A 27,137-nucleotide genomic window follows, 5' to 3' on the forward strand; every position below is an offset into this window, starting at 1 on the left:
GAAGAAATACGTGTTTTTCTGTTTCGGCTAAAAAACTGTTTTAGGGGGCATCCCCCCTCAAATGTCAAGATGAGGACAAATTTAAGTGGGCATTTCACCCCTGCGTCCCCCTCCGATTTCCATGAAACTTGGCAGATTTATAGAGGGGCCCAAAGGAAGAAATACGTGTCTTTTTTTGTTTGGTTAAAAATCTGTTCTAGGGGGCAACCTCCCTTCAAATGTCAAGATGAGGACAAATTGACGTAAGGATCTGACCCGTGTCCCCCCCCCCCCCGATTTTCATGAACCTTCGCAGGTGTAGAGGGCCCCAAAGGGAGAAATACGTGTTTTTTTTGTTTCGGCTAAAAAAATGTTTTAGGGGACAATACCTGCCTCAAATGTCAATATGAGGACAAATTGACGTGGGGATCATCTGACCCCTGTGTTCCCCTCTAGTGCTTCCCACGAGACGAGACTTTGGCCTGTCTCGTCTCGTGGAGTCTCGTGGAAATGCTGTCTCGTCTCGAAAATATTCGTTTGTCTTATGACACATGGTCAATCTCGTCTCGTCTCGAATTTTTAAAAGCCTGTCCCGTCTCGTCCCGTGGGCAACACTATTCCCCTCCGATTTCCTTGAAATTTGGCAGGTGTATAGAGAGGCCCTATGTCCCCTGTTTCTTCCTATGCCATATTTACGTGGTTTCGGGGTCGGATCCCCACTTCAATTTCTCCTCATCTTGACATTTGAGGGGGGGTTCCCCCTAAAACAGTTTTTTAGCTGAAACACAAAAACACGTACTTCTTCCTTTGGGCCCCTCCATACAGCTGCCAAATTTCATGGAAATCAGAGTGGCACACAGGAGTCAGATTCCCGCGTCAATTTGTCTTCATTTTGACTTTTGAGGGGGATTTTGCCCCCTAAAACAATTTTTTTTTAGCTGAAACACAAAAACACGTATTTCTTCCTTTGGGCCCCTCCATACACCTGCCAAGTTTCATGGAAATCGGAGGGGGAGACTTAGACCTCCCTTGTAAGTGTATTACTTAATTACAAATCGCGCACGCGCGCACACACTATATATATATCCTGATCTGGCCAACCCTACTAGACACAACAACTCAGCTGCGTCAACACGGTGGCAACGAACAAAACAGGCGGAAGGAAATGAAAGGTGATGTTTCCCTTGTTTCTTCAAGGAACGATAACTCCGGCTGTAGGCGACGGAAATTCATGGGACTTGGACAGTCAGGTTCAAAATGTATTTCCCCATCTTATGGTGAAAGTTCATGTGGTGAATTTTATGAAAAGTTCTTGCGCGCAAGAAAAATTCAGAACACGGCTTTTAACTTCCGCGCTGCAGTCTCCTTACTGTACAACGTTGCACTCCTGCCATTGGCTGATCGCCACCCACACCCTCTGCGTGGCCCCACCCAATATCGCTTCTAAAAGCGTGCGTCGTATACAGCTAATGAACGATGTATCGAAACAGTGTTGCCACGTGACAACAATCAACATCCACTAATTCACACTGGAAATCCCTGTAATTCAATTCTTGCTTTAGCATAAACGAAGGATGTTCAGTTTATGAGAGTGTGTAGAAAATCTATTTTATTTTTGGTACGATTTGAAAGAAAAATATTCAAATCAGTTATTGAAGTGACATTACGTTGTTTTTACTATTTTTCCACATTTCCATTTTATCTGGCAATGAATTATTAATAGCCAAAAATAAATAATAATAAATAAATAAACAGAATAAAACAAAACAATTCTGAATATGCCAGATTCACACTTTTATTGACAAATTAGTAATGTGTATAAAATATATGAATAGATGGATGTGAAATGAAAAGATTACAGACAATCCAATGTCGATTGAAATGTGCTTCTAATTCTATTAAGGAAATCATTTTTCTTGACTAGTACCATGCACGATCAAGTTATTAGCACCGCCAGTAAAATAATAGGTATGTGCACCCACAAATAAGCCTTGAACTTGAAGCCTGCAGAGGTATCGTCCCATGCAGAAGTTTCTGGTATGGGGAACGGTTCATTAGTAGGCACCATGTCAGGGTCAACTGCAATTGAAATATATTTATTATCGGTGGCTGTACAAATACTTAGCGTCAGGGGCGCCGACTTGTTAAAATTATTGGGGGGGGGGCTCTGATCACTGAAATAAATTAATGAATGACTCACTCACTCCCATTTTAAAGTTTTGGACTCGGTGTTCGGAATCTCGTAAAAGCCATGAATTCCTCAAAAATATTAAAATTTTCATTTACAGTTCGAATGCAAAATGTCAATTGTTCACGGATAAATATGTCACAAGTTTCGTCAACCATAATATTCCCGACTTTTAATATTTGCTACCACGGAGCGCAAAACAGATCTCCCCAGTGGCGGCGATTTGGTGCCAAAACTAGGGGGGCAAGGTGCAAAAACTGGGGGGGGCAAGGATAGTTTACTTTCTCCTCGTAGATAAGGTTTAGCATAGTGCGGGGGCAAAAGTGGCAAAAAGTGGGGGGTCAACTGCCCCCTCACTCCCTAATCCACTGGATCTTACTAATATATCAATGATCTCGTTCTGAATGTCATGTGAGAGCCATTTGCAGCCCGAACGTCCCATTCACTCTCCTAGTTCATGCACATCTTCTTTTGAAACTCTTTTTAGTAAAAATGTTAACAATACTCATAGTTATATACTTAGTAATAAGTCATGTGTTTTGCTGTCTCTGGTCATAGCCCCCCCACCCAAAGTTGATGGTTTAGCGGTTTCAGCCCCCCAAAGTTGATGGTCTAGAACATTTCAAATGTGTATTTAAAGTTAAGTTAATGTGGCACAATTCAGAGTAAACTTTACAAGAGAAGCAAAATAATAAATGAGATCCTCTTAAGCAAAATTATTTGGGGGGCTCTGCCCCCACATCGTTAACATTGGGGGGGCTCGAGCCCCCTAAAGCCCCATGGAGTCGGCGCCTATGCTTAGCGTCTTGTTTTATGAATATATTAAATACCTTGTTGACTGCTTGGTTTGTGAAACATGAGATCCCGGTTTCGATACCCGGTGGAGGCACATTGCATAATTGTTCGGATCCCACTTTAAACCTTAGGTCCAGTCCCGATTCGCCTATCTGTGCATAAAGTGGACTTAAAACAACAATTCAGTTCATTTATACTCTGTCCCTGAAATCTCTGGAGCAAACGAACGAAAGCAAGTGTGTGCGCAAGTAGTGACTCGAGACGGCTCCACCAATGAACTCGTGAGAGGGAATGGGATTGCGTGGAGGGGGAAAAGCGACTGCGGTTATCAGCCTTTTGCAGCAGCGTGCACTGCTTCGCTCTGCCCACTCGATTTTCCCTTCGTCTGCCGCTGTGCGCGGCCTTCCTCCAGAGATAGCCGAAACAGAGTGTAGGGAGATGGTGATACAACAAAGAGGCAAGCTCTTACCGCATAGGTTGGGGTAAGTCTTGTCACAAACTTCACCGTGGGCACATTTGGAGCAAGGCTTGTTTCCTGCCTTGTAGATGATTTTACCCTTAACGCAGCACTTCGGAAAATAGTTACACACGATATAGTACTCTTTAGCAACATCCAATGATCGTTCAGGTCGTTCAACGTAGGCGCAGCCGACTTGGCCAGTCTCTGCCCAAATCATTTGATAGAAATCATCATCATCTGGACCGCTAGGAAAAAGAAAGAAAAGCAACCGTAGTGTCAGATTGGACATTCGACAGTGGCGGCGATTGGGTCCCAAAACTAGGGGGGTACAGTGCCAAAACTGGAGGGACAAGGACGGTTTACTTTCCTTTGGTAGATAAGGTTTAGCATAGTGCAGGGGCAAAAGTGGGGCAACTGTCCCCCTTCGCCCCCGCCAAATCGCCGCCACTGACACTCGATATACTATGTTGTATTCAAAGCACGCTCAAATCCATTAGAGCTTCGTGAAATCAGGCTGTGAATGTACTTTAGATCAGACTAGTGCAAAACGGCGCAATCTGGATCCTGTCTTTGTGAATTCGTTGTAGGTAATGTAATGTACAAAAATTGGCAAACTCATTTCATTGTCTTACGTAACGAGTGACCAGACAGAACCACGCAATAATTATCATACAAATAATCACTGAATATGATTTTAAAAGATCACTTTAGGAGACCCGTGGAGGCACATAGTGGTTCGGATCCCATTTTAAACTGTAGGTCCAATCCAGACAGGCTCGGATCTACGGGGAAGGCGATCGCACCTCCCGACTGCCAGGTTTTTGGATATATTATTATGCCTAATATTTTTAAAGGCTTCAACTGTTCTGTCTTTTATCACAAATAAACAAGTTCGGAAATGAATTTTAAGGTTTCGTTTAAGTACACGTTATACTCAGATAGACTAATCGGAAGTGGTCCTACAGTTTAAATTTGAACCCCAACCACTGTGCAATATGCCTTAAATGAGGATCGAACCCGAGACGACTTGACATAATATATTATTTGTTTTGTTTGTTTCTTCACTTTACTCCCCATATCTTAACACCATTAAGCCTTGTTTCCATGATTATGAAAAACTAAATATGCTGACCAAGGCAGTAATTTATTGTATTAAAAACATAAACTAAACGTAACGTTTCAACCTTCTAGCAAGGTCTTCTTCAGACTCTGTATCAAGTACAAAAGCTTGATACTTGATACAGAGTCTCAAGAAGACCTTGCTAGAAGGTTGAAACGTTACGTTTAGTTTATGTTTTTAATACAATAAATTACTGCCTTGGTCAGCATATTTAGTTTTTCCCCATATCTGTTCGTTCAGTTTACTGTGGCAGTGCAAGGAATTATGACAACGACATACAACAATAGCCACCTATTCCAGTCCTAGACCCCTATTTTCGCAAAACAATACATGAGTCTCTAGAACGTACTAGAAGTTCCTGTTTACAATACGACATATTGTTTACATAAAGCAGTGCAAGTGTAGGTTAGAAATGATTCTCGGTGAGGTGAGGCACTCGACTGAAATTCACCCCTCCCAACTGCAATTTCTGGATCCCGATTTCCCTTTCTGTGCATAAAGTGAACCTAAAACAAATTCAAATTAAATTCCCTTTAAGAGGCTGCTACCTAGGATATTTAGGGGGTCCAGAGGGTCCGGAGACCCCCAGAAAGATTTATCACGTACTAAAATTAAATAATGAAAAATTTATTCGTTTACCAGTTGTTATATAATTTCCTCTGAACTTATTGTAAGACAAGGATTTATATTGGGATCATACGGCTTTGAAGGACACAAAGGTCGTATTTCGGGGGTTACTAAAGACATATTAAGTAGGAAAATTAAGTAATGAAAATATTAGCATTTGTTTCATAATCAATGGTTATTAATATCCTCTGAACTTTTTGGAAGGCAAGGATTATATTGGGATCATACGGCTTTGAATGACACTACAAAGAAGATCCATGTACACCCAAGGGCGAAAGTAACAGTAGGCGAATTGTCCATCGCCATTTTCATTAGGTCTGTATCACACATTGTGCTGATAATGAATTGAAATAAAGACGTCAATAAGCAGAGAACAATGCCTGCTTTGTACCAACATAGTTTCATTCCTTAAAACAACACAGGATGTAGGATTAAAAAGGTAATGAAAATAGCGGTGGAGAATTTGCTTACCATTATCTTTGCCGTTGACTGTACTGTCTGAAATGGACATGAATCTAGTTTTTTATCACTTACCTGTGCTTATATTTTCCACCCGGCGGGTACGAGTGTTCCTCTGGATCGGTCATAATGTCAAAAAAACTGTAGAAGTCATCCTCCATAGTTCCGTCTGACGCATCTGAGTGTAGGATCTGTCCAGTTTCACTTTTGTCTACAAACAAAACTAACATTTAATATATATTTCACACTGTATACAAAATTATTTTCTAAAGTTGGTCTTGATTAATCTCCCTCATCTTGATTTTCTCTGTCCTTTTTCTGCGTATCTTCTATAGTGGAACCACAAGCAAAAAAACCTGCGCAGAACCGGATCACGCCGGCGGGTGTGGGAAAGGGCAGGGGAAAGGAGCCTTCAGCGCGGCCCACGTCAGTGTTGCCAGGCCTATTGATTTCTCGGGAGAATTCGTTAAAAAACTATTGCTATGGCACCTCCAACGGCCTGCTCAAAAATACGTTTCCTGCTCATCTTACTTGAACATGGAGGGGAGAGGTAGAGTGGAACTCCACTCAGCCATGAATAGTGCTGTTTGAACTGTGAAATTATGCCAAACTATACTCAATTGTGCTAAGAAATAATAAGTATTATTATTGTGTTACTATTATTACATTACTATTTTTAGATGGCTGTATTTTATCCCACCCCAAAATCTATTTCTATTTTAGTTATTTTAGGTCGCTTTTGTGCATCTACGGGTAAGTACGACAATAAAGATGAATGAAGAAGTGATGAAGTGGATGAAGTGACGCAAACACAGTGAAACTTTCATTCATGCCTTACTAGGTAGAACCTCGGACTTCGTAGCGTGGGCAAATTATTTTATACATGTATATATATATATATGTGTGTGTGTCTGTGCACGTGAAATTGTGTGTGTGATTGTGTGTGTGTGTGTATTTCTAGCAGATGGGGAGGATAGGTGGAAACCTAGCATAAGCATTGTTATCTTCAATTATTGAGGAAGACATGCTGTATAATTAACCAATATATTTCACATAAGTAATTCATCTTTTCATTATGGTGCAGGATTCGTGCCCACACCTAATGATACCTGTACACCGAACACCAGCAGAAGGCAAATCAATTTGTTATTGTTAGCATTAGATTTGAAAGATTGTCGAAAATCGCCGACAACGTAAAGCTTCATTTGTGAACACAACTTTCTACGATTTACTGTCATAAATATTCTTCGCGAAAAGAGAGTCATCGCAGGCCCCTTGTGTCGATGTTGAGAAAGGGTAAATTTGATTTTAGATTTTACCACCGAAAGATGCGGAAGAGATGAAATACGTTGGTCGGGTCCCTCGGACGGTTTACTTTCTTTTGTTTGAAACACGTCCACTCCTGAAATGGAGATGTTCGGTTTCTTTTCGCCAAACACAGGGTGCTGGGTTTAGCACTATTGTTACAAAAGTATCTGTGACGTTTACACCATAAACAACGCGCGCCACTGCAGCAGCGGGCTTTTTTTGTTACCCTTTGCTTGGCGACTCTAGGTTATTCCCAACCTATCTCGTCCCCCTCCCCTGGGCGTCCCCGATCGCGCAGTGGTATCGTCGTCGCCTTGTAATTAAGGGGTCCCGGGTTCGATTCCCGGTGGAGGCACATAGTGGTTCGGAAGCCACTTTAAACTGTAGGTCCAGTCCCAATTAGCCTTACTGTGCTTAAAACACCAACTCAATCAATCGTCCCCTTCCCTTCTGGAAAATGAATGTTGACATAAAAGTACCTATTATTTCAGACATATGAGTTGACTTCAGTCACAGTAATTTAAAACCATTATTATAATATGGATGTAGGAACGTGATAATTTCAAACTCAAGTGGTGTTTTCTGAGAGGGCAACGCTATTACGGGCTAATATGCCTCGTTTACCAGCCTGATAAAAAAATACATTGTTTTCCCCTCGCTGGAAAAATCTGCGGACATCCCCTTGCCCCCCAGTGCGGATGCCTATGTAGTTTGTAATATAAAATGTTTATGTTAACAGTGTACCAGTCTACATGGTAATCAGCTGTTATCGACCCCTGGGAGTGTAAGACTGACGATGAATCAGTGGCGATCACTACCCTCTTGAGGTTTTTCTGCTGTATATACAACAATGCTTGACTAATAGCAAACGCAAACTTTACTGCAAAATTGGCTGCAGACAGAAGATAGAGGAAACGAAATCAGACAGAAAGAAACCGAAAGTGGTGAGTAGAAAAGCAGTGACACTATATGTAGGTATAATTTCTTCGAACCGATATTCATAAAGTACCAATATAAAATTTACTGACCGAATATTTGATATAAAACGGCAAGTATTTATTTCATGAAGAACCTAAGTGATTCATTCACGTCTAGGTATGCATGTGACCATTTTTGTGGTTCTAAGAGTTCTTACCTTTGTAAAAGAAATTATATATTTGAAAGAGAGTTGTAAAAGGGGGAGAGTCCACGTGGGGGTGCTTGCCTAGGCGCGCCGAACAAGCAAAACCCCTGTGAAATTACTGGCACCCTATTAAATTAAAGTTATTGTTAGTTTGCAAAGATATAGATTTAGTAAAATTTGTCTTCCTCTTTTTATCTAGTCTGTTCCCTGACATAATGACATTTAATTTTTTCCAACTTTTCAAAGGAAGCAAGGGAAATACAAGGAATTAAACATGAAAATACATTCTATTTACATTAAGTCCCAAATTTATATCTGACCATAGGTGCACCAGGTGAGGAGGGGGGGGGGGACAAGACGGCACTTTCCACTGCCTGCTGGAAAACGTGGAAAGAAAATTTTCGCTTGTTTCATTGTGGTCTTTGTGTTGGAAAGTGAAATAAATGCTATTCAATTTATAAATTATTGAAAATAAAGCATTACCTCAAATTATAAGTGAAATTTCCTTGCCTTCCCTTTGCAGCTAACATGCGATGCGTTTATTTGCACATGTTATTTAGTTTTAGCACAATTCCCTAGTATCTCGTTCAGTATTTCAAAGATAAACTCTCAACAGCGCCAAGCATATTTTCCAAAGTTTTGTAAGAGTATAATACTTCAATATGAAATTCCTTGACCGATTTCGTTCAAAAGCAATACCAGGTATCATCTATCAAACGTGCATCCCAACTTCCCACTATATTTTAAAGTCTTCATGGCCATGCTCTAAATATATAGAGAGTTTCATTACTTTATTTCAGTTTGTGAATCATTGTTTAAACAGAGATTTGTAAACACCAGCAAAATTTGGAACTCACTCGTAACATAGAACTATTGAAATTATATATATGCATATTTTCTAACTGAAGATAGAACAGGAGGGGGCAGGGAGCATGTGCTGAGGTAAAGAGGACATCGAACGAGCAAAGCAAGATTGTAAAGAGTAAACATCGTGGGATACTGTGAAATGAAAGTATTGTTGCTATGTTTAATTAACAATATGCTTTATCAGTTTGCAAAAAAGTAGTTCAAAAAATTGTCTTGCTCCCTTCGCTCGCAGTGTAGTCATTTATTTAAGTCATATTATATCTGTACTTATTACTACTGCTTCAGACAGGAAGAGCGCACGCACCCCATGCAATGCATTCCCACCGATATTTATTTCCTCGATGAATTGGACAACCGCAAGCTAATCTCTGAGTTACAACTGTGACAAGAACCATACAAATACAGTAAAACAACATTGCGCAAGTGTTCCTAATTTCCTTAGAAATAGCTTAGGAATTGCATGAAATAATCCCTGGTAATAATATGTTTAAATTTTGTGTTTTTCGATGTCATCACTTGTGATTGTCTAACGATTTATTAAATCAAGTACTGAACATTATTGGAAGCAATACTTGAAACGTTAGACTGAAATGTTAACATTATCACGAGAATCTCTTTTCAATTTTTTCCAGCATTTGACATGTATCTTCTTAAATGTTAGGGCGAACATTTTAAAAACTATCCAAAATATGGACTTAACATCCCCAAACTTACACCCCCAAAAAGTTTCCAACACCGCCCCCCCCCCCAAGTGAAAAATCCTGGATAAACCCCTTCCGGCCGCTTCAATCAGCCTTACGAGGTAAAGTTGAAGCACTAGCCGAGCTCAAAAGGTGGAGAGGGGTAGTTGCCGGTTGATTCAGGTCGAGCACCACTCACCCCCCGCGAGCCCTTTAGGGGCGGGGTTTTTCCTTTCCTTTTTTTCTTTCTTAGAGCATTGAATAAAAGCATTTTAACAGCACCTTTTTTTCACCTTCTTGAAAACATTTTCAGAAACTTTTCATCCCTTTCCCGACTATAATTTTCCACCTTAAAATCCTTTCCCGAGTCATAACATTTAATGATCTAGGTTAGAACCAATATTCCAAGATACTTAAAACCGCAGGCAATACTTTAGCTTACACTGGTAACATGCATAAATTTGCACACCAATCCAGTGGCGGTCCCTCCATGGAACAGAGGGAACAGGCTGTTCCCTCCTACTTACTGCGCTTTTGGGCTATTTTAAATTATTTATATTAACATAATAAGAACACTTCTTTCTCCCGAAATCAACGTTTCCAAAAGTAACACTGAAGAAAATCTTTCACCGTGGCTGGACGTTTGTTGACGTCACCTACCCCCAACACATCATGGTGCTCACCCCATTCTAACCATGGTCTCTTAGTATCATGCCCTCTTCTGTCTGACGCCGAGTATTTCCGACCAAGCGCGAAGGTAAACGATCCCCACGGCACCACGGAAGCTGAACAATCTAAGGTCTAAATCACCATCCCTGAGACCTTCTGTAAACAAACGGTCTCACCGATTCGATGTATCACTCCGCGTCAGCTGATCCATGACCGCAATCATCTGCTGTTACACTCATAGTTCGCACACCTATTCATTTTATATAAGAGCCTCTGAATGTGAGAACCCGTTCTCAAAACATCAGACGAATATGCAGCCGCATACATTGTTACTCTCCCGGTCATTCTCTCTTTCATAACCCTTAAAACTGCAGACACTGACACACCACTGCACTGGGATACCAACTTAACCACTTCATTTACTGGTTTCTCAGGATACTACTGACAGAACGTTACATAAATATTGAGTAGAATCTGTTTCTCACCCCTTTTCAAAGGCTGTCCTTGCTAGAATTTTGAAAACAAGCTCGGAGTAAACTGAGACTTTCCCTCACGCATAGAACTCGGCATGTTATTTTTCTAAGGATAAGTCAGGCAATATTACTAAGTTGCACTACTTCCTTGCTGTTCACATGATTATTTTTAGAAAATAACCAATGTTATAAAATATCATTATGTACACAAATCTCTAAGCTCATTGAAAGTTATATTACTACAAAATGTTCACACTTATCTTGCCTTGCCATGTCACCAAGTTATTTTACGAAGTGCACTATATTTGGCGGAACAAAAATCGTTATTAGGATGCTTGTCAAAGTTTCCAACCGCAATAAATTTACGAACTATTGGTCTTGTTTTGATCATCATCAATATATTTAATGGACTTACAGCAATGCATATGGCTGTTTATGCCCATTATATATTTTATTTACATAAGATACAATTTACATAAAATGTACAAATACATTTCAAATACACTCCTATCTATATCAAACCTTAGAAATATACATTACCATGTTATATCATTTTGTCTAAAAAATGCAAGTAAAATATATTCAAAGAAAGAAGCCAAATTTATGGGAAATGATTACTGGTGCAAAGAGTTAACCATAAAGGTGAAGCAATAAGTAAAAAAAGAAAGAGCATTGGGTTTAAGGTGAGATGTCATTTGCGGCAGCGTATCCCATACTACAAATTTGCCATTGTTTTACCTTACGTAATGAATCCTGTAACAACGCTGGATTTTCGTGTGGATTATTTTACTTCTATGAGTTTGCAATGCTTTCTGCATGCAGGTGGTTTTGTTTACAGAAGGTGTCAGGGTTTGTGATTTGAACTCTAGCTGTTCCCTGAGAGAGATATTGCGGATTCGCTTTTCTTCAGTTTTTGCTATGTGCTGAAGTTTAATCGCGTCATAAGTGATACTTTTGAGTGTAGAAAGTCCCTAACTTCCTAATCTCGTTGAGAACTCGTCTGACATTCATAACGAACTGAAAAAAAAATCTACAATCTAAACGTCTGCTAAATGCCTTGGCTAAACGCTGCGAAATAGCTTCCGAGGGAACAACTCACATCCACCTGTTCCACCAACCCCAAGACCAAAGTTTCAAGGCACGCAGCGGCAGGACAAGAAAGCGAATGTTGCGAGTGTTGTATGATCGACCGGCTGAGTACGAAAGCCTGTAGTTCATTGAACTTTGCAGAAAATACAACAAACCAAGACACATCCTAACTGAATTAAAAACTAAAACAAAATCATACACAAGGCATTTTCAAACGAGTTACTACAACTCTGTAAAATGATTAACTGGATATTCTTCCAGTGGAAAATTATATTGTTGTCCTTGTTTCCTGAGAAGGGAGTCTGGAACAGGTCGGGTTTTGTCACATTAACAACTTCTACTAACAGGGTGGCTACTCCCCGGGAATTCCTTGAATTACGGGAATTATGCGTGAATTATTGGCTCCGGGAATTGTGCGTGAATTCTGCTTGAAATTTGCCCCGTAGACGTGAAAAATTGCAACTTTTTAAAATCCCAATTCCATTGAATTTATACATATTTATTAATGACCTGAAACAAGTTTTTCACAGTTTAGATTCTATTTTTATCAAGGAAGGAAAAGAGAGCTGCGTGGAAAATAAAACAGAATTCTCTCAATCCGTTTGCTTTGTTAGCATGGACGTCCGCAGGATTTTTTCCAGGGAGGGGCAAACAAGGCACAAAAATATTGTTGTTCCCTAAAAAAAACATTGCTTAAATTTGAATTTATGGTGTTCATGCAATAATTAACACATATTATTGTGGCTAAAATGAAATTATATGTGTGAAATACATAATTTTTTGTTGACTTTCGTTTTCAAGGGGGGCCATGGCCCCTCTTTCCCCCCTTCCGGACGCCCATGTTTGTTAGTGTTCTTTGCGGAACAATCCATCTGATGGACGGAAGATTATTGCAAGATAAAAATATCTTGAAGTTGATTAGGTAAATTTAAAATTCTTATAGAATTAACAATTTTTCGTAGATTACTATTTCCCGTAACATTTGTGACTTGTGTTTGTAGACTATAGTCCCGAGTAGCAGTGGCGTGCCCAGGATTTTTGTAAGGGAGGGGTTACCTATACTTTTGCTTGGTAGTCCTCCCTTATTTTGTCATATTTTCCTACCATTGACATTCTTTTTTTAGGAACATTGGCCCAAAAGGGGGGGTATAACCCCTACCAACCCCCCCTTGGACACGTCACTGCCGAGTAGCTATGTGAAATGACAAATGTAAACTCCGCGCCTTAAATTATATATATGTACCGTCCAAGTGAATTAGAATTATTGGATTCATTGGAATCGCACAAACCATATATTGTTAATATAATAAGTATTTGTGTATGTGTGAGGGTGGTGAGAGACGGTAAAACCTTAGTTCGAAATAGAGAAAACATCTGCTTGAATTTTTGTAAAGTTCGCCTTGAAAACCGGGAATTATACTTGAATTTTATTATGGTCCTACAGCAGCCACCCTCATGAAAAAACTCAACCATCTGTGTGCCATTATTGCATTGAAAACATTTGAATTACAAGAATACTAACTCTATGAAAAAACGTCAACTTAATCTACGAATAAAGAGATGAAATAGGTCACAAAAAATATTTTTTTCTGATTACTCATAAATTTATTTTATCAAATTTTTCTTTGTTGCGCATCAACAATTTTATTTTTAATGTTTTCTTTATATTATATCACATTTGCTTTAAAATTATTATTTTCATATAATTTTAACGTGCCTCATGTTTGTCACTTCTGACAATTTGTAATACAGTATATGTATCGTATATTTATTTGGTTCATTTCAATAAGGGTTGAATTTTACTTGATCTATTGTATTATATTAAGACACCCATGCGAGGGGGAGCAAGTGCAGGTGACCTGTTCCCCTGCCTGATTTATCACCGCACGCCACTGCACCAATCACATGTACTCCACTGAGTGAACACACCGCCCCCCCCTTCTCCCAGAAAAAAGCTGAATTTACACAGTGAATATCAGTAACGTATACTTACTTAGCGTTAATCTGCAGAAGTCGTGTTTATAATCGTCAAAGCCGCATTGCAAAGCCCACGCTTGAGCCATAAATTCCAACTCTTCATTCCACAACTGAAAAAATAAAATCATCAAAACAACTCAGCTTGAAGAGCAGCACAACTTTTGAAAAGTATTGATTTTCATGTCGAACTCAAACACTATTGTAAACATGCATTTCAATCTTTATTTTTTTTTTAAATTTTGAATTGATTAAAGGAGCTCTAAATCGAATCATTTTATAGGAATAGGTCTTACAGGTGTGAACATTTTTTATAAGGAGGAGATCCGCGAAGTTTCTTTTCGGTTTGTTAGTTCCTCATTCGAGTATCGGCAATGGAATGTGTGTTAGCAATGTTCTCTCATTCCTTCTATTATATATATATATATATATCCTCATCATTGCAAATAATAATTTAATAAATAGCCTTTTTAAAAGTATTTCAATTGGTGGAGGCACATAGTGGTTCGGATCCCACTAGTAGTGGTTGAATACGATAGTGGCAATTAGTGCACGGGTGTTAACTAATTTGCATATAATTAAGAACTAATTTGCATGTATTAGAATAAATTTGCATATCATTAGAAAAATTTACATTTATGTATCTGCATATTTATAACTCTTATGAATTTTTATTTTTTTAATTTTATGAAAAATATGTAAATAGAAGGTAATTAGTGTTACTAAACGCTATGCATAGGGTTTTATGTTAATTACTGTAAAGTATGTAATGTATAAACCGATAATAATTTATGTTTATAATATTGAAAATAAGAATTGACGTTTTATTAAACGCTATGAATGGTGGTAATGGGCAATGGTAAAGGTTCAATTACGATTTCGGATGGTCCCGGTACTTTAACCCACGATAAGTACTGGTAATAATTATACTGTACTATGTAATAATGTTATATGGTATGAAAGACGGTGATCCGACACGCTATGCAGAAGACGGTGAACTAAGAGCATGGAGACGATAAAGGATTTGGGGAATATGCGGTCAAGATCAAATGACGTTAGAACGCCAGAACAAAGAAAGAATCCGCCCGATTTACCAATAAGGAAACGCGTCGGTAGATTTTGAGAACCGGGTTTTTCAAGGTCAACTAGATCGCAAGAACAGGGGAAAGGTATGCAATACACTAGCACAGGACAAGCGAGGGATTAAACAAAACAACAAAGGATGTGCGGTCAAGGTCAAATGTTTGAAACTGCGCGTCGCTTGTAGAACCGGTTTCCGCCGCCAATTAATATTCTGCTCAGGGTTGCCTCCAAGGCACGGGATGGTGTAGCATCGGGATTAGGGTAGAACGCTTGCATGTTAGAACATGTTTCTGTCAAAGTAGCCCGAAAACACAAGGAAAAGTAATTTTGGCATACCCAATTAGATTGGAGCGAGAATTTTACCCTGAACAAGGAGAACGAAGCGTAAGGGATTTATCTGTACTAGGAAGAAGGAAAAGCTGTCTTGGACGGGGCCTAAAGTTTTCACTATTTGCCTTTATCACGGAGTGTCGAAACTCGGACCTATTGATTATTGATTTAGCTAGTAACTTTATGTTACTGCGTACTTTTTCATACAATATTGAGTTAATTTCACTAAACTTTGTCTTTATGTCAAATATTTTACAATTTTATGCTTATTTTACCAAAGTAAGACGATTGTGTCTTCAGGAAAGAGTTTCTATTACATTTTCACCACACAAAGATATTTTTCCAACTTTTACCTCATTATTTTAGAAGTTTATGCTTATTTTTACCAAAACAAGACGATTCAAACTATTCAGGCAAGAGTTTTTGGTTACATTTCGGACACACAAAGTGTGTGTCTTGTCCAGTTTTGTTTATTTATTTTACTAGTTTATCAAAATTTTTATTCAAATAACACAATTTAATCCATTCAGGAAAGATCTTTTATTATATTTTGGACACACACACTGTGTCTTTCAACTTTTAACTGAATATTTTACAGGATATTAATTTTTCTATTTATTGCGTTTTGTATCCCACATTCACTAATTTTAAACTTAGAGTTTAGTGTTTTTGAAAACATGTAAATAAAAACAAAAGAAAAATTACTTTTGACTAAAAGTTAAGACAAAATATATATTATTATTGTTGTTATCATCATTATTAGGGTTTACAGATTTCCACTATGCCACTTTTAGTTTCGTATTTCTATATTTATTTAGGTTAGGTGATGCCTGCCTGCTACGTAGGAAAGTTTGTTTATTTTAGAGTTTGTTGAGTATTTTGTTACTGTTATACTATTTAAGGTTTCCTATATATATGAGGTAGGGCTCCATATACTTTTGTTTTTGCTATTTTGGAGATGATGCGACCAGCACCACTCTCCATCTGATTTTATCCACATGTACCCAATTTTATTGAGGCTTAGTGAATCCTAGAGCCTATTTACGCAAAAGAGAAGGCTTGAAAATTTCGATCCCAAATATCCACAACTATCTGTTAGAGTATTTTAAAGGATATTTTTAGAACATCAAAGCTTGCTTAGTTTTTATGTCTGTAACACTGATATTGTATTCTTAGCTAAGGCTTACTGGATAAAGTACACGAAATGTTTAACATTTCGACTATTTGCACTTGAGATATTATATGAAGCCAAACTTTTACTGTAACTAAAATTAATGTGTGTCTATGAGGACTGAAGTCCCTTTATCGAGGGGTCTATAACTGGATGCTTACCAATATTGTTTTTTTTATCTTAAATATAACTATTTAACAATATTATGAAAATTCAAAGAACAAGACGACGCTGACAGACGAGTGATTATATGTGCTATAGTAGATCCGTCCACCTGCCAAAATTTTTTGACTATGCTAGAAGAATAATTTAGCCTTACAGCCCTTTTCAACGTATTTTTCAAGTATTACTGGATTTCTTGGGTGTATCAACACTTGGGTTACTTGCATTTGCTTTATTATACGAGGCTACAATCACTATCCGAGGACTAAAATACGGAGGAGTATAGGAGGCACAGGATCACACGCCAGAGCCTTATTACCCTGCAAGAAGTATTTATTTGGGGAAATAATATTGACTTGTGACTGTTTAGCAATAATATTTAAAAAGTTGAAATTATATTGGTTAGATACGAGAATTCGAGGAAAGCATTAATTTGGGATTCAAATAAAACAATCGAGCTAAGTTTTTTTTTTAAAGTTGATTTTTATTTAATATACAAATATAGAATATATCAGATTTACATGAATAAAAAGTACTCTACCAAAGAGCAAAAGTCACATAGGGATTACTATTTAGCCGCTGCTGAAATTCTTCCATGAGGGATTTGTGGTAAGAGAGCAATTTTCACCACTGTTCAAAGTTGAGGGTTACTCCACCAGAGATGTTGGTGATTTCCACTTCTATGTTTTCTCCACTCCCCTCGAAGGTGAAGTAAAGATCTCCTATAATGTTTATAGATCTTCTCGTGTGGGGAATCAGTTCTTGTAAGTGTCGAAGATCTCATCTGATCTGTAGACCCATGATGGGTACTCTTCTCTATTTAGGACAACGTAATTTTTTTGTTTCAAAATCAATTCAGTGTCTGTGAAAGTACCCCGAATAATGATATCCATGTTGTCATCGATGATGAATCTGGTTTCTGGTTTTATTTTGTTCATTTGGTGGGTGCCTCTGATAGACTGCAATACTTAGTGTTTTTGTTTGGTATAAATATTTTTTTTTAAAAAAAATATGCAACTAGTTCTACAAAAGGAACGGAAATTATCGACAATTCCTGGATTATAACTAAATTTAGTTTGCCTTTTACATATCCAACATTTATAGACCAACACCAACTAGATTTTGATTTGTATAAATGTATCAAGAACTAGGATTGTATATATTTCTGAGAAATTACGCAATAGCACATTACCCGATTTAAGTATCTCAAAAACAGATTTGTAATATATCAACTGGTTTACACTGTTTGGCATCTTTTAAATAACAAAAAATGAATCATTTGTTGAGTATTTTTACTACTTTATATTTATTTAAGAAAACAAAACTAATTATTTTTAGTATAACTTAATTTTTAACAAATTGTTACTAATTTATATATCAAAGTTATGTTATTTAGAGTGTATGAACTTGTATAAAGTTAATATTTATACCTATTAGGTCAACTAACAATTATATTTTACACACAAGAGATAATATTTACAGTTAAATTACTTGAATAACACACTAATATTTTATAGTACTTGAATTATTCAGCCATAGTCAGTACTTTAATGCATCAGATAGTTTCTTATATTTCTATTATGCATGCTATTTTGCGCTATTCTTAAAATGTATTTCTAAGGGAAATTGGTTTAATTTTCAGCATATAATGCAAAGTTGACACACTTTTAGCACAATGCTATGTACATTACAAACCAAAAATTATGCATATTTAATGTATAACTATCTAGCTAAATCTCTAGCCTTCTTAAACCCGAAGGTTTATGGCGCCAGCATCTGTCCCTGTCCTGAGCAAGTTCTATATGCTCTTTTCCATCCCTACCAATTTCATTTAGGTCCATCTTAACATTATCCCTCCACTTTGTTTTGGTCTTCCTATTGGTATTTTTCCATAAGGTTTGCCAATAATAATCCTGCAAACTCTTCTTTCCTCTCCTATTCGTACCATATGACCTACCAACCTAAGTCTTCTTAGGTTGATTTAATAATTCTAATAATATCTGGATATGAATACAAATTATGTAGATCAAGAAAGTGTAGGCCGTTACCCCCACACCCCCTATACGCCTTCATGGCGTGGTGCTATGCACAGGGGAACACTTTATCTTTTTACCTTTTTTTTTAGTTGTAAATTATGTAACCTTCTCCACTCATATGTCTCCTCATCCCCTTTAGCCCCAAATATTTATCTAAGGATATTATTTTCAAATATTCTCAATTTATGTTCCTCTTTCAATGTAAGTGACCAAGTTTTTTTTACTGTTTTAAACTTATATTTCTTGTAATTATCAAACGAATCTAATTACTATGACATGTTAATTTCTTCTATCAGCTTATTTTCAAATTAATATTATTACTAGGTATATTCTTTGATTTATAACTATATTGCTATTTTTATCAAATTATCTAAGAGTACACACTTTTACGTACATAGATATGCCTGTTTTCCAATATTTTTCTTAGTATGAAGATTGCACTTTTTGCTTTTCAAACAAGGGTAGGAAAGGTAGGATTTCTGAGAATTTGTTGCAGGTTTTTGTTGTCCAAGTACAGATGAGAACTGAGCTAGGAGACTGTTTTGAGTCTTTTCATAAGAGTTGCATGTAAACTGTATGCAAATTGAGCACTATTGACTGTGCATGCTTCTAAGTTTTGCTGTTATTTTCCACCAACTCTTTGAGACTGTAGAGAGTTTTCTCTTTTCAAGTAGTTTTTATTGATTGTATTTGTATATATATGTTTTTGGGACTTAGCAATTTTATATTATGAGGCAGTTTGTTGTAGAATATTTTTATCTGATTTTTTTTTAGATATTGAGTGTCTGCTGTTCTCTTATCTTGTGTTGTGTATTTGACTATATTTTGTCCAAGTTCGTAGTATTAGGAATAATTGTTATTGACTTGTAGATGTAGGGAGTAATAATCCTTTGCAAAATGCTATATACTTTAGTCTGAACATTATTCTTAGTGTTCACTTTTGAAGCCTTAGTATTCTGGTAGTATTATTAATATAGAGGCAAATTAGTCTGTAATGTAGGCATTTTACTGATAAATTATACTCAGTCGTTTCAGCAGGTAGAAGTTGCATAACGGTTTACTGCTGCTGATGCTAATTTGCTTATCTTGTGTGCTACGTATGATCTAACTTACTTGAGTAATTGGAATTTTGTACTGAAAATAGGATTGGCTGTCTATCGTATTCCTATGTTGTTGAGTTTGTCCATAAGCAAGCCATGTTTTTACTATATCCTATGCATTGGAAGGATCTAGATATATTGTGTTTGAAGTTTTATGTTTCTCTAAGGTTTCAGCTATGTAGTTCATTAACTATGCTATAGATGTGACTATTGATTTCTCTTTCTCTTTGATTTCTCAATAAAATTGGGTACATGTGGGTAAAATTTCATACCGATAGTTTGAGATATGTATTTTAGGACATGAAATCAAGTAAAATGAAGACACTTTGTTGCACCTTTTTGCACCTGCTCGTGAGATTAGCACATTTATCCCCTTTTTACCCCCTCTTTGATGCTTCGGCACCTTTTCCTCCCTTTTCTTTCAGAAAAATAAATGATTTTCACTCTTATTGAGCAGCAACATAAAATCCTATAGTCTCACCTTGTAGAGCAGAACGAGAGCTATAAAATGGTATAATACAATCATCGCAGCCCCAATAGTTTCCCCAAGATAATGTAGCAAAACCCGCGAGAGAAAACACGAACTTCAACAAAACCTATTCGGCAGAACCACAGTTCTCTCTGCGGTCCGCGCGCATTATATACAGAATGCGCAGAGAAACGGAGCATTGAATAAAAGCATATAATCCTTTCCCTAGTCATAACATTTAATGATCTAGGTCAGAACCAATATTCTAAGATACTTAAAACCGCAGGCAATAGTTTAGCTATTTGCACACCAATCACACGTACTCCATTGAGTGAACACCTCCCCCCTCCCCCAGCAAAAGCTGAATTTACACAGTGAATATCAGTAACGTATACTTACTTAGCGTTAATCTGCAGAAGTCGTGAACACGAATATTATATGGAAGAAAGCATTGCAAAGCCCACGCTTGAGCCATATATTCCAGCTCTTCATTCCACAACTGAAAAAATAGAATCATCAAAACAGCTCAGCTTGAAGAGCAGCACAACTTTTCAAAAGTATTCATTTTCATATCGAACTCAAAAAAACGTTTGTAAACATGTATTTCAATCTTTATTTTTTTTCTAAATTTTGAATTTAATAAAGGCTATCTGAATCGAATCATTATTTATAGGAATAGGTCTTACAAGTGTGAACATTTTTTATACTCGTAAGTAGGAGATCCACCAAGCTTCCAAGAACCCAATAGATAGAACCCATTATACTCTGTCCTCGGAATCTCTGGAGCGAGCTAACGAAATCAAGTCTCTGCGCAAGTACTGATTCGAAGGGGATGGACCAATGAATGCGTGCGAGAGAACAGGATTGCGTGGAGGGGGAAACCGACTGCAGTTCCCAGTTGCTTGTATCAGCGTGTACTGCTTGGCTCTGGCCACCTCATTCCTGTCCTTGCTCCAGAGATTTCAGGGATAGAGTATAGAATTTATGAGTTCTTAAACCTTTAACAACCCTGTCGCCAACGCGAGCAACCGATCGTGGCGGTCGAGTCGCAGCAGTTCACTATTACTCATACTCACCATCCGCTTCATGTTCGTTGCTCTTGGGAATCTTTCTACTTCTCCACCAGCAAGACTGTTCCTGAACTCGTTGTGACCGTTCAGTATCACATAACGTGATTCGCGATCCATTGGCGTTCCAAGAGCCAACCCTGAGCAACTTCCTTTCGGTTTCTAAAATAATCGAGAAATTCAGAATTAAATGCACGGCCATGAAATTAGGCGGGTGGCAGAAGTTCGCGCTGTTGCCACATCGGAGCACAACCCCGTGTGTTCAGAGGTTTAAGAGAATGAAATATATCGTTGAGTTGGTCTTTCTAATCCTTATGATACAAACTGACAGTATTTGCTCGAAAGGAAAGGGATGACACAAAAGTGTCCGGAGAGAGGTCGGTCTGACGCTCGAACTAGATAACGCAGCCCGGTTGATGTTGCCACACAGTGCGCGGGAACCAGCTACTTTCGTCCCGCTCTCGCTTTGCTTCTCCCACATGTGGCACCAACGCAATTCTGCCCAAACGCCTCCTTTCATGGCCGTGCGTTTAGCCAGCCTGTTCGTGCACAGTACAATTCACTGGTGTTAATCTCTTAATCTTGAAGATATACTGAATAAACTTTGATGCCACCCAGTGAAATCAACCCGAAATCCCAAAAATGGAGATCCAAAATGACACCCAAATTTTACCTAAACAATTATTATTATTAATTTATTTAATAAGCCCCTTGCCAGGAAGGCATATTTAGGGGAGTAGGGATAGGGTCACACACATTCTCGATCTCGGCCATTTTGGAGATGATGTGATCAGCACTATGCTCCGGCTGCCCTTTTCCTCCAGGCACCCATTTATTTTAGGCTGGGTGAGGCCCAGAGCCGCTTTATGTGGGGACAAGGCACCTAAATGATTAGCTCGACGAAAACAGTGTTTAAACAGAAATGTTTAGCACAAGAATGTCCAATAAAACAAAGTTACTATATCCAATGTACGGGTGCTAATCATTTGGATATGTGCAAGATCGTATGAATAATATAGCAATTTTGAAAGCAGCTGCAGGAGCGGTGTTAAGGAGGCATTACGGGGCTGAAGTCCTAAAAAAATCTCCTCCCCCCTCCCCGGTAGCCCAATAGATTTTTATAGAACTGTAGACGCATTTCGACCAAAAATAAGAAATAACTTGAAGTTTTCTTGCATACTAATATCTATCCACAGAGTTGAGAGAGTGTGTAGTTTTTATGGCGTATTTTGCACTGTTGATATAAGCCTGTCACATTATTCCACTAAATAATGGCTTACGAAAAGTAAGCAATATATTTGAAGCTTTCAAGACACCACTTTCCCCCAATATGCCATTTTTAAACTTTCACATTTCCCAGAAATTAATTTTTCGTCTGTACATTTAATCCATACAGGCAGGGTCAGCTCAAGATAAAATTTTCACCCGGGCAAGATGTGTTTTAGACCCCACTTTTCCTACCTGTCATCCCTAACTTTCCATCTTGGTCCCACTACTTTTCGCTCCCAATAAAACTCAACCATGTTACATATTTACTCTTTTAAATAAGAAAAATAATAGCCTTATTTTTACATACTTTAAGTATTACTGTTAAAAATACCTTTATTGTGGGTATGCGTTTAATTAATACGTACATAATGATATCAAAATAACACTAATATATCAGCTTAAATTGCTACATGATTTTGAAAGGTATGGATTATGTCATGCAGTAGTGAATTTAAAAAAATATATGTTCCTTGGAACGTTGGTAGCAATGAGTGGAAATGTTATATTGAATTGTGCTTCTGGAGTCTCTAAAATTTTACTTCGTTGAGCACTTCTGCGCGAATATGGAGAATATGTTGAGAAATGTTCTGAAATATGTAAAAATATCTAAAATATGTAAAGAAAAATATTTTTGTTTTTGCGAGTCTACATACCATGGTGTACAAAGATAATACGAAATATAACTTTTTCAGCTTCATACATAAATATGTTTTTACATATAAACCCTTTTCCTGATTATCAATATACAACGAAAATCCACACTTTACTTTAAGGTGAGAATTACTCGTCTTATGTTTTCATTTGAACGAAATTAAAATTGGAACAAGTAAATAATTTTTGTTGTGTGTAAAAGCATTAAGTGAATGCTCAATCTTAATTTTCTTTAAAAAATGTTCCAATTGGAGATTTGGTGCTCACTGTTTCTAAGACTTACCATGTTTTTGCATACAGTGTCTAGATTTCTGCCACAATGAATTGAACAGTAGTCTTTTGGATTGAACTTCATGTACCCAATTCCGACAAAGGCGTAGATCAGAAGCAAAATATACAGAACCATGTCTCTGCAAAATACAGATTAAAGGAAATAATTTAAAAGACATGGCACTTAACAAAATTGGAAGCTTGGCTCAATGAGAATTTGTGTGAAAGGTGATGCAACATATCAACCTAAAAAGAAAATTTAAATCCAGTAAGTGTGCTACCATGCATCATATAGTCTACTACATAGTGGCAAGGCATTGTTGAAATTGAAGTTAATTGCTGAACAAGTACATGTCAAAATTCTCAAAGCAAAGTGCAATAAGAAATGAGAGATCTATTCCTGCAAAATCTCGAGAAATCCGGAAAATTTGAAAACATTAAATGACTCAGAAACGGTGCGTTTTACGGGAAAAAAATGAACAGTAGAAAAGTATGTACACGAAACATCCACGTCTGTTACAATAAGATCAACTGAAAGTGTGATTTATATGAACTCTCTGAAGGACGTTTTAACTACACCAGTACTCGTGTATGTATGTATCAATATGCAGCGGCGGCTCAAGGGGGAGAGCCGACATGCCATGGAACTACCCTCAGAAGAAATGTATACCTCGCCCAAGTATTGTTAAATGAATACATTGATAGTTTACAGACAAGGAGATTCGAATCTTGCAATCGGTCAAGCTGACGTGACGACCACTCCAACCTCCTCACCAAGGTAGCCTCCTCACTGCATCGCCAGCTGTATCGTACCCTCGCAAAAGGTGGCAGGGGGCGGGTTAGCCCATAAGACACCAGCCGAGCCAGTTTTCGCCCATGGTTTTCGCCTGGCACGGCAAGGGAACTTTCGCAATGTTGACACAGTTGCCACCTTCATTGATAAGTCGCTAAATACGACTGATTTGTAAGACCCGTTGGGAAAGTAATTCGTGAGAAAGATACTATCTACTTTTCTGCCTACTTTTGGAGGAACGAACGTATTTTTCCAAAGTTAAATGAACATTTTGATAGTAGATAGATGCGCCTAGAGGGCCATCCAGACTTTTTAAAAATATAAAAGTAAAAAATCCTATGGTGATGCGAGTTTCCTTTGTCATTTCGACAATTTCTTTTTACAACAAATGTTTAGGATATTTGCGACATCCAGTTAGAATACGTGTGCAATGGAGAGGAGAAGGTGAGAGGATTTATTTTTCCCTTCCTCTTGTAATTGTTGTGTTTCTAGGGAAGTGTCCTGCAGTGTATCAAGATAGGTTAGTGTGTGAAGATGAACCGGATTAGTGAGTTATTACTTAAACACAGAAACAAACAAACCAAGATAAACACCTTGGCCAGTGGCGCAACCTCAAGGAAGGGGCGGGGGGGGGGGATTGCGGAGGTTTATTTTCGATTTTTTGATCACGTTGGCCCTACCCATCATAGTTGCCGCCGACCGCCACTATGTATATGTATCTAATTTACCTAAAACATGGTCTATGTCACTAAAAATATTAATTTTCTTAATATTTCTCAGCATTCTTTCCCCAACTCAACATTAAAGAGAGCCCGACCCTGTGGCCGAGTGGTTAGCACATCGCGCTGCGACGCCAAGGGTCCCGGGTTCGAATCCTGGTCGGGCTTGGTTGTTTGTGAATGTCCATTCATCAATTTCATCATTTCATCACTCATCCCCATCATCGCAAATTAGCCAAGAGGCACAAAACGCGAAGTAAAATAAACTAAATCAATCAAATCAAATCAATCAACATTAAAGAGAGCGCAGAATGTCACTGCACAACCATGAACATCCTGCATAGCTCGTCGTGGCATGTTCAAATGAATCTTGGCGATTTCCTCACGGATCTTTCAGGCTCGACCTGCTACCACTGAAGATTCATTGAGATTTCCGTGAACGTACTTCGACCTATGCAGGATGTCCCTCGACGACTGATCTACTGGTCGTAATCTTCAAGAAATAAACCTACCTACCTTCAACATATATATACATATGTATGTAATGGCATCTCTGCACTATTCATTCCATGATTAAATCTCTTGCAACTATTTTTTCTCTTCTCTGTACCCCCGTTTCGATATGTCTTTTTAAGACATCATTTATTTATAGGTGTCAAGAACAATTTCCGATGTTGAAAATTGCTATGAAAAAGTAAATTTTGAAATATTATTGAAAATACGGAAACAAGGTTCTATGATTTCCTTAGTTTTAATTTTGTTTTCAATATCGGAAAAAATCATGAAATACTAATTTAATTAGTACATTAGGCTAAAATAGTGGTATTAGTAGCCTAGTTCACTAATGTAAGAACGGGTGAAGACGTAAGAAAGATGGTTGTGGGTGCTGAAAACAGGACATTTGCAATAATAATGAGAGAGAAATGCTCATGAATTGCGATGCTATTAAAATGTGCCTCAGTTCAGATACTCTAATGAATGCAAGTGGATGTTTCTAATGTAAATGTTTATTTTTTATTGGTGGTCTCATACTTCAAATTTCAAATATTTCCCGCAAATTTTTTGTGAGTTTTCGAGATTTTGTGAAACTAATTATTCATAAAATTTGGATGTTTTGTATTAACGATTTCTCTAATAATTTTGATGAATATGTCGCTTAGAAACAATTGCCGTTTCGATGTTCAACACTTAGCTTATCTAATCCTGCAAGTTTTGACCCGCGCGTTCTGCAATAGTTGTGTGCGTTATTGTGCATGTTGCTTTATATCGCCTTCTGCGCTATTTTCAGGCACTTTCTGATCTTGTGTAGTTTGAATTTTACATATCTATCAGTGCTAGAGTGGAAATTATCCATCACCATGTATATGCTCTTGATTTTAAGTAATTAGAGCTTCAAGAATTGAAACAAAATGTCAAACAAGCTGATGACAATCTCTGCAAGGCAACCTTAAAATCCATTCCTTAAAAACACGCAGGATGCAAGAGGGGAAAAAATATAAATAGTCATGGACAATTTACCGAGTAATACTTGTCCATTTTACCGCACATCATAAAATCTAACTTATATTTGAATGCCCAAAGTATAAAAGAGAGAGATAAATATCCCAAACAGAACTTTGCATAGCTTCAAAGTGCAGTTTCCAATTGGTTTGGTGTCAAATCCAGATGTTCAACTAGGATATGGTTTGTTAACATTTATAAGAAGCTATAAAATATAATTAATTGTAAAGGTTATGTTTATATTTTTGTCTTAAATATATAACTGCTGTGCAATAAGGAAAAAAATGTGAAGATATAATCATGTAAAACAAGCCTTGTATATTCCAAAACATAAATATCCATGGACAAAAAAGACCCATAGCTGTTACATCTAAAATAAATGGATAAATGAATGAATATGATGTAACATTTGGACCACCATAACGAAATACATAATCTTTACAGGAGATCTTTTGGAAAGTCAGTTAAGTTTTAATTTGTTTAACGCATATCAGTAAGGTCTCGAATTATGTTCAGCTTTGTGCTTTCTCGAGAGTTCAATTTACATAGCTAAGTGAACGAAAAAGTTACAATTAGTTACCTCCTCAAGAAGATTAGTTATGCTTTTGTGAATTATTTTGAGTACTTGTAAAAAGGACGAACTCCTTCATTCACGTCCTAACAAGATGCAAGGTGAACTTTGTAAACATGAATTCTTGTCGATATC

General features: G+C 37.5%; 1 protein-coding gene across 1 annotated transcript; it reads right to left on the minus strand.

Annotated features, from left to right (window-relative positions):
- Positions 1–1,832: 1,832 nt before the first annotated feature.
- On the minus strand, positions 1,833–27,137 carry LOC145998575 (venom allergen 5 2-like). The gene is made up of 7 exons (XM_083135391.1): positions 27,012–27,137; positions 23,433–23,559; positions 21,239–21,391; positions 13,831–13,924; positions 5,704–5,839; positions 3,432–3,667; positions 1,833–2,058 (listed from the first exon to the last, which is right to left on the minus strand). The coding sequence occupies exons 2-7, from the start codon at positions 23,553–23,555 to the stop codon at positions 1,916–1,918; spliced, it is 885 nt and encodes a 294-aa protein (XP_082991517.1). The 5' UTR covers positions 23,556–23,559; positions 27,012–27,137; the 3' UTR covers positions 1,833–1,915.

The sequence above is a fragment of the Lepisma saccharinum genome, chromosome 1 (assembly GCF_977018435.1).
Source record: "Lepisma saccharinum chromosome 1, izLepSacc3.1, whole genome shotgun sequence".
Classification (NCBI taxonomy): Eukaryota; Metazoa; Arthropoda; class Insecta; order Zygentoma; family Lepismatidae; genus Lepisma; species Lepisma saccharinum.